The sequence below is a fragment of the Myxine glutinosa genome, chromosome 11 (genome assembly GCF_964187855.1).
Source record: "Myxine glutinosa chromosome 11, kmMyxGlut1.1, whole genome shotgun sequence".
Classification (NCBI taxonomy): Eukaryota; Metazoa; Chordata; class Myxini; order Myxiniformes; family Myxinidae; genus Myxine; species Myxine glutinosa.
Genome location: NC_136271.1, coordinates 58,807,194 through 58,820,778, shown reverse-complemented (window position 1 = coordinate 58,820,778; position 13,585 = coordinate 58,807,194). Strand labels below are relative to the sequence as shown.

Below are 13,585 nucleotides of genomic sequence, written 5' to 3'. Positions count from 1 at the left end.
ATGTTAGTGGCTGTGTGTGTCCAAATTTAAATCTGGTGTTCTCATGTATTTGTCGACGTTGCTCCACTGTGATCCATCGACCCTGTAAACAAACAAACAAACAAACAAAAAACCCAGCAACGGCCACAGGTTGTATTAAATATATATATTTTAAAAAACCTATAAAGGTTTCATTTGCCAGCACACACTAAATAGGAGAGAACGAACTTGTGCATGACATGACACTGGACGAAAATGTATTTAGTCTTTAATCGGAGTACTTCATATCGAGGTATTCCCAAATTATCAGCACAATCACATGTCGTTTTATTCGTCATTTAATATTTCCGTGCCCGAGATGAAATAACTTTTAAAGCCTGTTATAATTTGAAAAAAAAAATGATAATCAATGTACATAAGTGCAAAGTAATTGTAAAGAGATTCTAAAACAACCATACATCCACAGGACATCCCAGTAGGGTGCAAGTGTTAACATACTGCAGAAATTACACCTGATTAAAGTAAAGTTTATCCCACATTCAAGTGCTGGCAAGACAATCAAAACACACATATCAAAACTTGTATTAGTGACAAAAAGGATTATAAAACTAACTTTTGTTATTAATTACTTATTAAAACGAGTGTTTAGATGGCTCTGTCTGCCTTTAAAGCAAAACCTCTGGTACTCCAGTTTGAGACACGAGTTTGGAAATTGTCAATTGGAATCGAATGGAATTTTATCCCAGAAGCGGGTGCGAGGGTCAACGGAGGAACGGATTTGAAAATTTTTCAAGGTAGCTAATAGGCAAAAGGCATAGACAGAAATGCACATGAACAAATAATCAATACATGGAGAATAAAAAAAAAAAAAAAAAAAGAATTGAAATACAAACAGATACTCCGACGGGGGAAGAGTGCAAATCTCCACATCATCTATGTCTCGATCAGCCCAGCTTCACACATGATGATCAAACCAAATTACAAAATTAACTCTTCGAAGACCACTGCATACAAAAACGGCTTTTAACGTGAATTCACAAAGGCCATTCCTGTGCAGAGGACTCGTTAAAGAACGAGTAATTTGTTCATGATCCAGAGTGACTATGTCACAGCACAATGTTTTGTATTTTGAAGCGAATTCAGCAGCTCAGCACGACCCTGTTATTTATACATGCCAAGCAAGAAGCCTCAGCAGAAACAACGTTGATGCATTTGCGTCCGACATATTGTACTGAGATCTCCCATTGGAAACTCATCCTCCGTGGAACTTCACGAGGGGTGTGCAGTGAATATATAAACCATGAGGGTTCTGTGGAGTAAACGTGATCAAAGCTATGTTTAAAATAAACAAGATTTGGACAGACTGAGGGGAATTTGGTTCGGTCTTCTTTTCGTTTTGCAAAAATGTACATTCGGAGTCAACGTACACATTAAGGGAATGCACACATCCTCTCTGAACAACTGCGTGTTCCAAGATGCAGTTTCTCATGCTGGTCCCGTGCAATTGCTCAGATGTGACCAGACCATCGGATATCCCGAGGGTGAGTCCACCACTAACTGAGCTATACTTCTATCCCACAACACCTACTTTAAAAGGGCCATTCCGGGTTATATTTGATTATCAATCCGCATTGACATCAAAGAATCGAGCATTATTCAATCTTGCCCAGATAAATAAATTATATACATTTGTGTGCCCATACCATTAGTCATCAATCAACATGAATTATCCAAGCATCAAAAAATTAAAAAAAATATTATGTGGCACAGTTTACAACTTGCACATCCAGAAAAGAAAGAAAGCTACTTAGCTGATGAACACAACTACACCCTGTCCCCATGACATGTTCACTCACCCTGACTCAGTCTGCTGCACCACCTTTTGGGCTACTGGTGCGCATGGACAGGCTCACCAAATGTCAGATCCACCAGCTCCAGGCCAATGGTATCAAAGATTTTTCCCTCTTCAAAATATATCTTCAGCGGAAAAGCACGAATGGACAAAAATATAATTTATCACTTGTCCAGATGAGCAATTTAACCAAAAGAGCTCAGGCTATGGTCTACCTGGCATGGCCCTTTAAGTTGGCATTGTTATAAAAACTCTACGAAACCTGTCAAAGAGTGGCAAGCTGGCAATGGTGGCAACTTAGGCAATTCTCCATTGATAGGCAGTGGAATAGTTCCATTGAAAATTCCGAGCAATGTGAGAGGGGGAAGGCGATCTAACTTTGGGAAACGTATCCTCAGATTATTGCAAGTCAAATGCTGCTTTTGATCAAGCGCGAAACGATCATTTTCATTGTGGTCGATTATATGAATCTCGAGAACCTAAAAAAACATGAGCTTGGTGGGAAACACCCTCAACAACATTACGAACGCTCTGGCCCATTTGGTTGAGTGGGAAGTTTGGATTTGTTGATGGGTTTGTCAAAGAGTTCAGGGCAGTCCTCCAGACCACGTGCGATGCGGTCACACCGTACGAGCAGGTCGTAGTTGATGCGATCGCTCACGACGCTGTCTTGTTTGTAATGTGGGTGTGCAGCAACAAAATCACGGATCCAGCAAGAGGTGGTCTTCAGCTCCCCTGCAAAGGGGGGAAACAAGTATTCAAGTGTTATTACCTCCCCCACCAAAGGTAGATGGAGGTTATGTTTTCACCCCTGTCTGTTTGTCTGTCCGTTTGTTTGTTTGTGATCAAAATACCTCAAAAAGTTGTGGATGGATTCGGACGAAATTTGGCAGAGATGTAACGAATGTGACATGGACGAAATGATTAGATTTTGGTGAAGATCCGGATTTGGATCCGGCTACTATAATTTTTTAAGCAAGTGATTTTTAAAGAATTTTTCCCACAATCCTCGGCAAAAGTTTACGGATGGATTTGGACGAAACTTGTTGGATAGGTTGTGTGTGTGACAAGGAATAATCGAATAAATTTTGGTGAAGATTCAGATCCGGATCCAGCTGGTCGAATTTTTAAGTGATTCATCACCATTGAATGCAACAAGCAACAAGGGCATGGAATATGACAAACCAGGCGAAGGTACAGTGGATTCAGAAAGTATTCAGACCCCTTCACTTTTTTCACATTTTGTAATGTTGCAGCCTTATTGCAGCTAAGGGGGAGGGGAAGATAGGGGGTGAGGGGTAGGTGGCAGAGTGGAATCACTATGCCCGAGAGCATGGAATAAATCTGCCACAGGTCCATTCCCCATGCCTCCTGTTCACCAATCCTCATCCACCCTCTTCCCTGGGATTATAACCAACTGACTCAAACCCCCTCCATCTCTATCTCCACCGAATTGCTGGGAGCCCATTCACTCAGCAAGGTGCCGGTGGAACTATTTTCACCATAAACCAGAAGGACGTTATCATTGGCAGTGTGAGGCTTTGTCCTACATGCGAATTATAAAGAGTGGCAAATGCAAGGTAGTCGGCCAGGAGCTGGCTGGGTCAGGGGAGAAAAAAAAAAAACTATAAAAAGGGGAGTGGGGGATTGCCGGAATCAAATAATCCAATCACTGGTCAGCAATTCAGGGCCACGCCCCATATGCACGGGGTATCGAATAATATGTACGCCAGAGAAAGGGGCAGAGGGTGAGCTAGATTAGCAAGGTAGCATGTATACAAATCATTGCAGTCTCGATTGCAATTACTAATACTTACTTAATCCCCCCCTCCCACACTTCCTGATTTATCAATTTCCCCATGGAGAAAGTTCCAAGACTCTGCCTCCCAAGTGCACATAGTCTCAAGGGAAGGCCAAAGCGAGACATGTGGTACTCAATGGTACATTTTCACCTTCGTAATTGTAGTTTAACCCGTGCTTTCCTCTAAATGTTGACCTCTTATCTTAAATCTTAACTTGACCACAGAATAAAATAGTTTTACGGGACAACATGTTATTGTAGGTTCATGTATACAGTACAATCAGAAGCAAGCAACAAGGAGCGCATTTAAAAGTAGTTACCTGATGCCCGTTTGCGAATAAGTCGAAGGTAGTTGAAAATGCTGCAGCGAGTTTCCACGTCCACGTACATATTCTCCAGGTAGCTGTTAATTATTGGTATGAGACCAGCAAAGACTCCTTCCTGTCGAACGACGAGATAATTCCGCATCAGGCTGCATCACTTTGTGGTGCTCACCACGATATTCATTTCCCACAATCCTCGGTAGCATTTTACCGCCATTGCAAAGAAAGCAAGCCTTGACCTTGTATACAGTGCGTACGGTTTGACTTTTTGGAAACAGCTCCTTTCCTATTCTACCTCCAGGCGCTGCATGACGTCATTGCCGGGCACGAAGGGGGCCCAGCGATGTGCACTGAAAGGGAGTACTCAGTTTTCACTCCGGTTTCTTTCTTGATTGTTTGCTACCTCTGCCACTAAAGGTGGATGGAGGTTATATTTTCACCCCTGTCTGTTTGTTTGTTTGTCCGTTTATAAACAAAATTTCTCAAAAAGTTGTGGACGGATTCGGACGAAATTTGGCAGAGATGTAGCATATGTGACGAGGACGAAATTATTAGATTTTGGTGAAGATCCGGATTCGAATCCGGCTACTATAATTTTTTAAGCGATTCTTCACCATTGGGAGATGGGGCCAAAAACGATACATAGCAGAACATCTCAAAAAGTTGTGGACGGATTTGGACGAAACTTTGTGGACCAGTTGAGTGCCTGACAAGGACAATTCGATTCGATTTTGGTAAAGATCTGAATGTGGATTCGGATATGAGAATTATTTAATTTAATAAGTGATTCTTCACCATTGGGAAATAGGGCCAAAAACGATACATAGCAGGATTTCTAAAAAAGTTATGGATGGATTTGGACAAAACTTGTTGGACTGCTTGTGTGTGTGACAAGGAAGAATCGATTCAATTTAGGTGAAGATTTGGATCCGGATCCAGCTAGTAGAAGTTTTAAAGTGATTCTTCACCATTGAGTGATATGGCCAACCAGGCGGAGGCATGCTCTCTGAGTGCTGTTCTCGTTTCCTTGTTTGTTTGTCCGGGCGATATCTCAGCCATCCTTTGAGCGAGGAAGCTGAAATTTCGGCGCAATCGTGAGGAAGTGCTTTGGCAAAAAGGTATTTTTTGTTTTTTGATTAATCAATTAATTGATCAATGACTTAATTATTATCAATTAATTAAGAACTTATTTATTTCCTTTCTCATCTGGGCAATATCTCAGGCACCTTTTGAGATAGGAAGCTGATATTTGGACATGACAGTAACCAGGTGATGTGGCTATAAAGGATATTTTTGATTTATTAATTAATCAATTAATCGAGTAATTTTTAATTATTGCACTGATAACTTAATTATTTTTGAAAAAGTTGCAGATTCATATGAAACAGTAGTGGTTTAGCTATTCTATTAGCCAATTGATTAATAATTTAATTATTTTACCATTATTAAATAATTATTTTCATTTTAATCACTTATTTATTCCCTTTCTCATCTGGGCAATATCTCAGGCACCTTTTGAGCTAGGAAGCTGATATTTGGACATGACAGTAACCAGGTGATGTGGCTATAAAGGATATTTTTGATTTATTAATTAATCAATTAATCGATTTATTATGTATTGATTAATCAATTAATTTTTTTTTGATTAATGACGATTCATTTTCAAAAAGTTACAGCTTTGGATGAAACACTGGTGGTCGCGGTATGCTATTAGCCAATTGATCAATTATTTTAAATTTATTTTACGATTACTATTTATTGATTTTAATTACGCAATTAATCAATTATTGTACTCCTCTCCCTCCCAATACCATCTCTATGTGCTGCCAGAGGCACCCTGGCAATACCGAGCTGGAGGATATTAATTTTTTGGCATGGGGGTGGTGTAGTTTGAATGTATCTTGACTTGTTTCACATTTTGTTGTATTACAGCCTGAATTTAAAATGGATTAAATTGCGATTTTTTCGACACTGATCGACACATAATATCCCATAATGTCAAAGTGGAATTTCTTTTTTTAGAAACACTCAAAATCCTGTAATTGTTCAAAAGCTATGGATTAGTATTTACTTTCACCCATGTGATTGGCATCCTCTACTTTGTAGAATCCCTTGCTGACTGTGCACAAAAATGGCAGTTGCATTATTAATGTGACTCTGGCAAGCGGTCAAATGGTAGTCTGACAGTGCAGGAATAAGCAAGCTTTCCACAAAGCCAACACGAAAGCCTTTTGGTGGAAACGGCACACACCTTCCCGTTTATGATGGTATCGATGGACATCAAAGTAAACTCTTCATTATCTGTGTTAAACTCTTCATTATCTGAGTCTGTGTTATTCACATTGGGACAGCAACAGCTCAGCTCTGGGTTTCCACCTGTATGTACCAGACAATAAACAACTAAGTTCACAAGTGCAATGGAACGTGCACCTTGCAGAGCACGAGACACACTGCAGCACATTGCCAATCAGAGAAACTTCAAACCAATGAAAAGAAGGAAAAGCGGGCGGGAGATGAAAGATGTAATCATCTTAATTACATTGCTGAAAATGAAAATAACTCTTAGACATGTTCTGCCCTTTCAGCGTTTTCTGCAGCCATCTTTTTTGAACCCATTTTAACTCTCCCTCAAGCCCGAATGAAACAAATGGCCAAGATGCCCGCATTGCTCATCCTCTCTATAGGTAAAATATGGTAAAAGATTTACGGTTATTGCTTTCATCCATGGGAAGGCCGTGCAAAGCTCTTGGACAAGCGATAGATGAAATGCCATACCTGTGCCAATGTCCTTCCTGAAGTAAAACTTGCTTTGTCTAACTGCATCTCGTTTCTGTGCAGATTTCAAGTTTTCATCCACCTGCAATTATGCCTTCAACAATTTAGGAATCGGATAAAAAATTTTTTTGGAAAATGCACAAATTATAAGCAGTTGAATCATTTAAAGTTCACCAGGGCTCAAAATGCCCCTTGCGATGTCTGCATACCTTCGATAGTGGAATGAGGAAGTTCAAGTTGTAGGACAGGATAACACGGGTCAGAAGGACCACAAACACGACAAATGCAGAATTCTCAAAGTCTGTGAGCTGAACCTGCATTGGATAAGCAAACACAGAGATGAGTAGGTTGGTGGGCAAGCGGTTAGGACAGTGGACTGACATACAGGACTTAGTGGATTTTCGTTCTTGTTTGGCCACATGTTTGACAGGTCTGCTTCCTCATTCACTCCTTGCTAACCGTTTTCTCCTCATGCCACCTTCATCATACTCGTCCATTTTCACCGACTCAAAACGATTCTCTTGCTGCCTCCATCTTTCTTTTCAAAACATCCACAAGTAAATAAAACACACATTCATTACCACTAATTCAGATCTCATTCAGTCCCAAAACAATTTCTTTCCATATCTCTCCTTTCCTTCCACCTCCCCACTCACTCTGCCAAATCAAATCTTTTAAATTACAATTTTAAATGTTTAATCTTCCTGACCTCTCATTTCTAAATAACCTTTTCACATACAGCTTCCTCTTCTTCCCTTCATTTCGGATTCATTCCTGGATTGCTTGCAAAACCGTACCCAATCTCCCATCATGTTCTTACAGTGCTGTCTTTCATTGTGCTTTTAATCAATCTTCCCACCAACCCAATACTGATGTCAGTCTTCATCTTTCTCACTTTGGAATGATCAAATCAAACCCATTTTCTGATTGCAGGAACCTTCTTCACATCTGCACCATCCCCCACAGTCTCCTTTACGCCTGGGTTCCTACACACCCACTGCGGGTCCCACTGCCCTGCTACCCTGAATTACATGTCCTTCCACCCCATGTAAACACTTCGCGTGTCTCCCACACTCTGCTTTGCACACACCCAATTCCCACCCCTCTCCAACCCACGTCCTCCACTCCACACACGTCCCCTCTACACCCCACCCAATGTCCCCTTAAAAACACCACCCCACATTCCACCATCACCTCTCCAATGTTCCTGCAACCTGCCAACAGCACTTCTTCCCCGATGTCCAAACATATAAACCTCTAACATCTGAGGCCTCTGCTTCAATCTGACAGATATCAATCCAGGCCGCAGCTACTAAGCCCATCTTCTTAACAATTGGAGTAGGTCTTTTAATCCTGACAAATCTCACATTCTCACTCTTTCTCTCCAAAAAGACTGTCCAGCAAACTCTCCCAACTAATTCCTTAACAAACCTCTGAAGAAGTTCAGTTACTCAAAATCATGCCCTCCTTTTCTTTTTCTTTTTTTCCATTGCTGTTTTATTTCATCCCTGCTTTCCCTTTCTGATCTTTCTGTTTGAGATTTTTATCTGGCTTGTTCACCTCATGTCCTCTTCCCACTCTCATTGCTCTCATTCTTCATTCAAGTGTCCCTCTACACTATTTGTTGTCAACTTTATTCCTTCAAGTGTTCATATACAAAATAATAAAAAATTCAGAGGAAGGTTGTAGCATTTCAGCGTGGACAAAAAAGAAGTTGAGACGTTTGGATTCTGGATCAATTCTTCAGTAAACCGCAACAGTAAAGACTCTCGAAACCAGTGCCGGGAAACCCTGTTGAACCAAAGCTAAAGCGTATTCCCATATTACAAAACCAAAGGAAAAATGGTACTGCTACACTACTCCCCTTCCGAATGCATTAATCAAACGGCAGGTAACAACAAAATACAATATTGTGTAGAAGAGGAGATGTAGACTGTCCATGTAAGGAAAAAAAAAAAAGGTTACAGCAAAGAGAAATGGTGAACAGGCACAATGTATTCATAAATATCGTGCTGGGACGTGTACATGATGCCCAGAACAAGTCGCATACGACGGTAAGGGTATTGTTGTATTAGTTCTTGACCCGTTGGTCAGTGGGAGTGCCGGCTCTGGTGCCTCATCAATAAAAGCTGGCTTCAAGCAATCTATGGAGACTGCATCACGACCATCGTTAATATCGAGTATGAAGGTCTTGCCGGAGCATTGTCCAACTTATAAGGTCCATCATAAGGTTGATGCAAGGGTTTCTGGACAGCATCCCACCGTATGTATATGTGGGTGTAAGTAGAAATATGTGGCGAAGTTGGTTGGCATAGTTGGTGGCTTCGGGTAAGGTGTCATCAGACGCTGATAAGAATTCTCCTGGGATACGAAGCGGTGCACCATACACGTGTTCTGCAGTGGAGCATCTAAGGTGGCCTTTTGGAGCAGAACACATACGAAGTAGGGCCATAGGTGTGACGCCTGTGTAATGTGTTGTCACGCACTCAGGGAAGACCCAAGTTGGTGGTGGAAACACTCCACCAAACCATTCACTGCTGGATGGTAAACACACGGTCGGTACCGAGGGGTTGATCACCTCATGAAATAGGGCCAATTCAAACTGGCTATCACATGCTGTAGTGATGGTCGATTGAACACCAAAACATGTGATCCAGCAACTGCGTTGAGTTCCTATTACATGTGTATTAAAATGCGCTGTTTTTTGGTTGAGCTCCCTTATTTCGATTCGGTCACAACGGAGGAACGGACAGAATGGCGGATGCTACATCAATAGCAATAAAAGCGATTTTTTCCCTTTTTTAGTGACTATTCGATTTTTTTACGACTTTTTGTAAATACGTATACTAATCCGCTGTTTGACGCGCGTCTGCATTTGTACGCACATTCGCGTGCGTGATTGGCCAGGTGTGCTCCTACGAACACAGAAATAATGACATTCTACATATGATTCGTTGGACTTTAATTCGCAAATTATTAATTTCAATCAATTCGCAAAGTAGAATCTTACGATGAACTGACAAAAAATTGGATTTATGTGTGCACCGTCAATCCAATTTTTTTTAAAGTCATGTAAGGCTCGCACGCCGCCAGTTCAGGGCGGCATTATATAGAGAACTGATGAGTGAGAAAAGTCGGTGAAATACAGGTACAGAGCCGTGTACATCTCAATAGCGAAGCCGCGCGGTTCGTCTGACCAGCGAGCGAGCGGTAAGACGGCAGCCGATGTACCAGACATCAAATGAATACCTGGGCTTAAGTGCGTTCGTACGCACATAAAACTACTGATATCTCTGGAACGGCTGGTTGGATTTTTACAAAATAAACTTCCTCTTGTAGAGTAGAATCGTGCGCAAACAATGATACCAGTCTCGACCTTGACAGACGCGTTTTGCGTCGGCAAATGCAACTTGCACACCGTGATGGCCATCTCATGCTGCATACTGAGCAAATTGAAAAAAAAATCACCACCGCTCACCACGGGAGCTCGTGTGCCGTATGCTCGGGAGGCACGAGCCTCGAGTCACCACGTGTTGCGCTCACCGCTCACCACCGCTAAAAAAATCAGTCACCGCCTCACGGGTCGAAGCGTGTGTCAACGCTGAGCACACGTACACGGTACGTGCGGGCCAAACACACGTGAATCTGTGCTCCACGGTCCATCGGGCGCGTGTGTTAGTAGCGCGTGTTTGTTTAGCAAGTGAGCGAGCGGACGTTAAATGATCAGCCAATTCGTGCAGTTTTGTAAAAATCACATGACTTGGCACGTGGGTGCAATGCGCAACGTGTCTACACGGCACGACATGGCACGTACACGTACGCACGCACGTACACGGGCGGGTTCGTACGTGCGGGCGAAACGTACATCAATCATCGCTCCACTGTTCATTTGACGCGCACATGAGCGGACGGGACACTTCATGCGCACTTGCGCGATTGTTCCATCGCTTCGCTGGTCGAAGCGTACGCGAGCACTATATATTTAAATCCACAATCAATGGCAAATGACTTCATTTTTTCCTGTTGACAAATTACGTACGGGATCGGAAATGTTTTTGTTTTTTTTCCCGATGTACACTCTGTCTTTCTCTGTCCCTTTCTCCCACTTTTCTCTCTCCCTTTTCATTTCTGTCTCTCCCCCTCTTTCTCTCTCTCCCTCCCTCCCATCTATCTGTCTCTCCCCTTTTCTCCCCCTCCCCTTCTTTTTTCCTATCTCCTCTTTGTTACCTGTTGTACCTGTTACCTGTCTTTCTGTCGTCAATCCGAGGGATAAAAACCTTCCGGTATGGTTGTGGCGTGCACCGTGTCACTTCAGTGCAGGAGGTGTGCACCAGGTAGAGATGGTGCTGCATGGTAGAGCATGCCTCCCACGAAACGCCATGCAGTTTTTCAGATGAAAAGGTTCTGCTCGCATGGGAATGAGGTCAGAGTTAATTTGCTAACCTTGAAAGGATGACAGGTTGAGTCAACCCACTGGGTGTTAATTCAACGGCATGACAGGGACTTGAACTGGGCCAACTTGGGATCGCGGAATGCGTTGAATGAAGGGAGATATGATATATTTGCGAGATATGAAGCTGTTTCTTGGGGAGGGTTACACTCGATGGGCTGCCGTTGCAACAGAAATTATGGCAGGAATAGGGAATTTGTTCAGAATTCCGACCTGTGTCTGTGTCCCTGTGTCTGTGTATCCCTGTGTCTGCCTGGCTTTCTGGCTGTCCATGGAGGTCATGGGGTTATTGGCATCAGAAGTGGTCACCGTGCTGCTTAGTGATTTAACAGCGCACGTGATTGATGAAATTTGGAGCGAACATGCGATTTTTTTTTTTTGGACATTAAATGTGAGTGCTTTTGAGTGTTTTTGAGTGCCACCAGCTGTTCCAGGGAGGTAGGGTGTGAAATATAGCGACGTCATCTTCGCTGGAAATGTGGTTGAGAAAGGAATCGTTGTTGTGGTACCGTGTACAATGTCTGTTTTATGTTGTGACCTAGTTGTTGACAACATCGTATGACCATGCATTGTGGCCCTTCGGGGTCAGGATGTATGTGTTTTGAAAGTTTCCAGGTAGCAAATGCTTTTATGGAGCAAATAATCGCCAGTGTTGTTGTTCTTCATCTCGTTCTTCTTCTTCATCACTCTGCCTTGTCTGACTCCGCCCATGAATCCTTCTCCTTCCTATCCAATCCCTATTGTACACCGCTCCTTTCCTATGCCATCTCCAGGCATTGCAAATCGTCATTGCTTGGCACCGAAGGGGGCTCGGCAGTGACGCACGCTGAAAGAGAGTACTCAGTTTTCACTCTGGTTGTTTCCTTGTTTGTTTGTTGTACACCGCTCCTTTCCTATGCCATCTCCAGGCATTGCAAATCGTCATTGCCGGGCACCAAAGGGGGCTCGGCAGTGACGCACGCTGAAAGAGAGTACTCGGTTTTCACTCTGGTTTCTTTCTTGTTTTCTTTCTTGCTTTCTTGTTTGGTTGTCCGGACGATATCTCAGCCATCCTTTAAGCTAGGAAGCTGAAATTTCGGCACAATAGTGAGCAAGTCCTTTGTCAAAAACGGTATTTTTTTTTTTGATTAATCAATAAATTGAGGAGTTATTTAATTATTAGCGATTAATTAAGTACTTATTTAATTAATCAAATTTCCTTTCTCTTCTGACCATTAACTCAGGCACCTTTTGAGTTAGGGAGCTGATATTTGGACATGCCAATGACCAGGTGATTTGGCTGCAAAGGATATTTTTGATTTATTAATTAATCAATTAATCGATTAATTATTTAATTATTCGATTAATGACCAAAAAATCTTTTTTTTTAAAGTTACAGATTCTGATGAAATAGTGGTAGTTTATGTGTTCTCTGACCAAATTGATTAATAATTTAATTTTTTAATGATTATTATTTATTTATTTTCATTATTAATCATTTATTTATTTTCTTTCTCATTTGGCCAATATCTCAGGCACCTTTTGAGCTGGGAAGCTAATATTTGGACATGAGTGACCAAGTGATGTGGCTATCTGAAAGGATATTTTTGATTTATTGATTAATCATTTCATCTATTAATTATTTATTGATTAATCGATTAATTATTTATTGAGTAATCAATTAATTATTTAATTTTTTATAAATGACTTATTTAATTAAATTTCTAAAAGATAAATCTTCGGATGAAGCACTAGTGGTTTAGTTATGCGATTAGCCAATTGATTATGAAAATATTTTGTGATAATCTTTTATTGATTTTAATTATACAATTAATCAATCAATTAGTGTACACCTCTCCCTCCCAATGCAGCCTCAATGAGCTGCACTGCGGTATTGCCGGGCGCCGGAGGCGCCCCGGCAATGCCGCGCTGCAGCATATTTTATTATTTGGCATGGGGCGGTGTACTTTGAATGTATTTGTACTTGTTCTTCATCTCTCTTCTCCTACCCATCTCCCCCTCCCCTTTTTCCTTAATCTTTCAGCCCCACCCCCTCTCTTTCTTTCTCTGTCTTTGTCCTTTTTTTTTTTTTTCATCTTTCTCCATTTTACTCCTCCGTCCCATCCTTTTTCCTCCCCTCTTCCCTCCTCTCTTCCCTTGCCCTTCCTTCCTACCTCTCTTACCTGTCTTCTACCTGTCTCTCTCCCCCCCCCTCTTCCTTCCTCCCCCCTTACCTCCCTCCCACCCCCTCCTCTTACACCCTTATTGTAGCTTCTTACTATGTCCAGCTCTCATTTTTTTCTTTTTTTCTTCTTTATTTTCATCCTTTCCTTTTTCAATCTCATTTTCACTCTTTCTCTCCTGTTTTTTCTATCCATTTTTTTCTCTTTCTTTGTTTTTCTTGATTGTTGTTGTTTATACAATTA

General features: G+C 41.7%; 1 protein-coding gene across 4 annotated transcripts in view; it reads right to left on the bottom strand.

Annotated features, from left to right (window-relative positions):
• Positions 1-230: 230 nt before the first annotated feature.
• Positions 231-13,585, bottom strand: part of GCLC (glutamate-cysteine ligase catalytic subunit) — a 126,824-nt gene continuing 113,469 nt past the window's right edge. For all 4 annotated transcript variants that reach the window (XM_078786705.1, XM_078786704.1, XM_078786707.1 and 1 more), the window contains 5 exons: positions 6,940-7,044; positions 6,731-6,812; positions 6,207-6,331; positions 3,953-4,073; positions 231-2,566 (listed from right to left, as the gene is read on the bottom strand). In XM_078786705.1, coding sequence (XP_078642831.1) covers positions 2,352-2,566; positions 3,953-4,073; positions 6,207-6,331; positions 6,731-6,812; positions 6,940-7,044 — 648 coding nt within the window. In that variant the 3' untranslated portion in view covers positions 231-2,351. The remainder of the gene's footprint in view (positions 2,567-3,952; positions 4,074-6,206; positions 6,332-6,730; positions 6,813-6,939; positions 7,045-13,585) is intronic.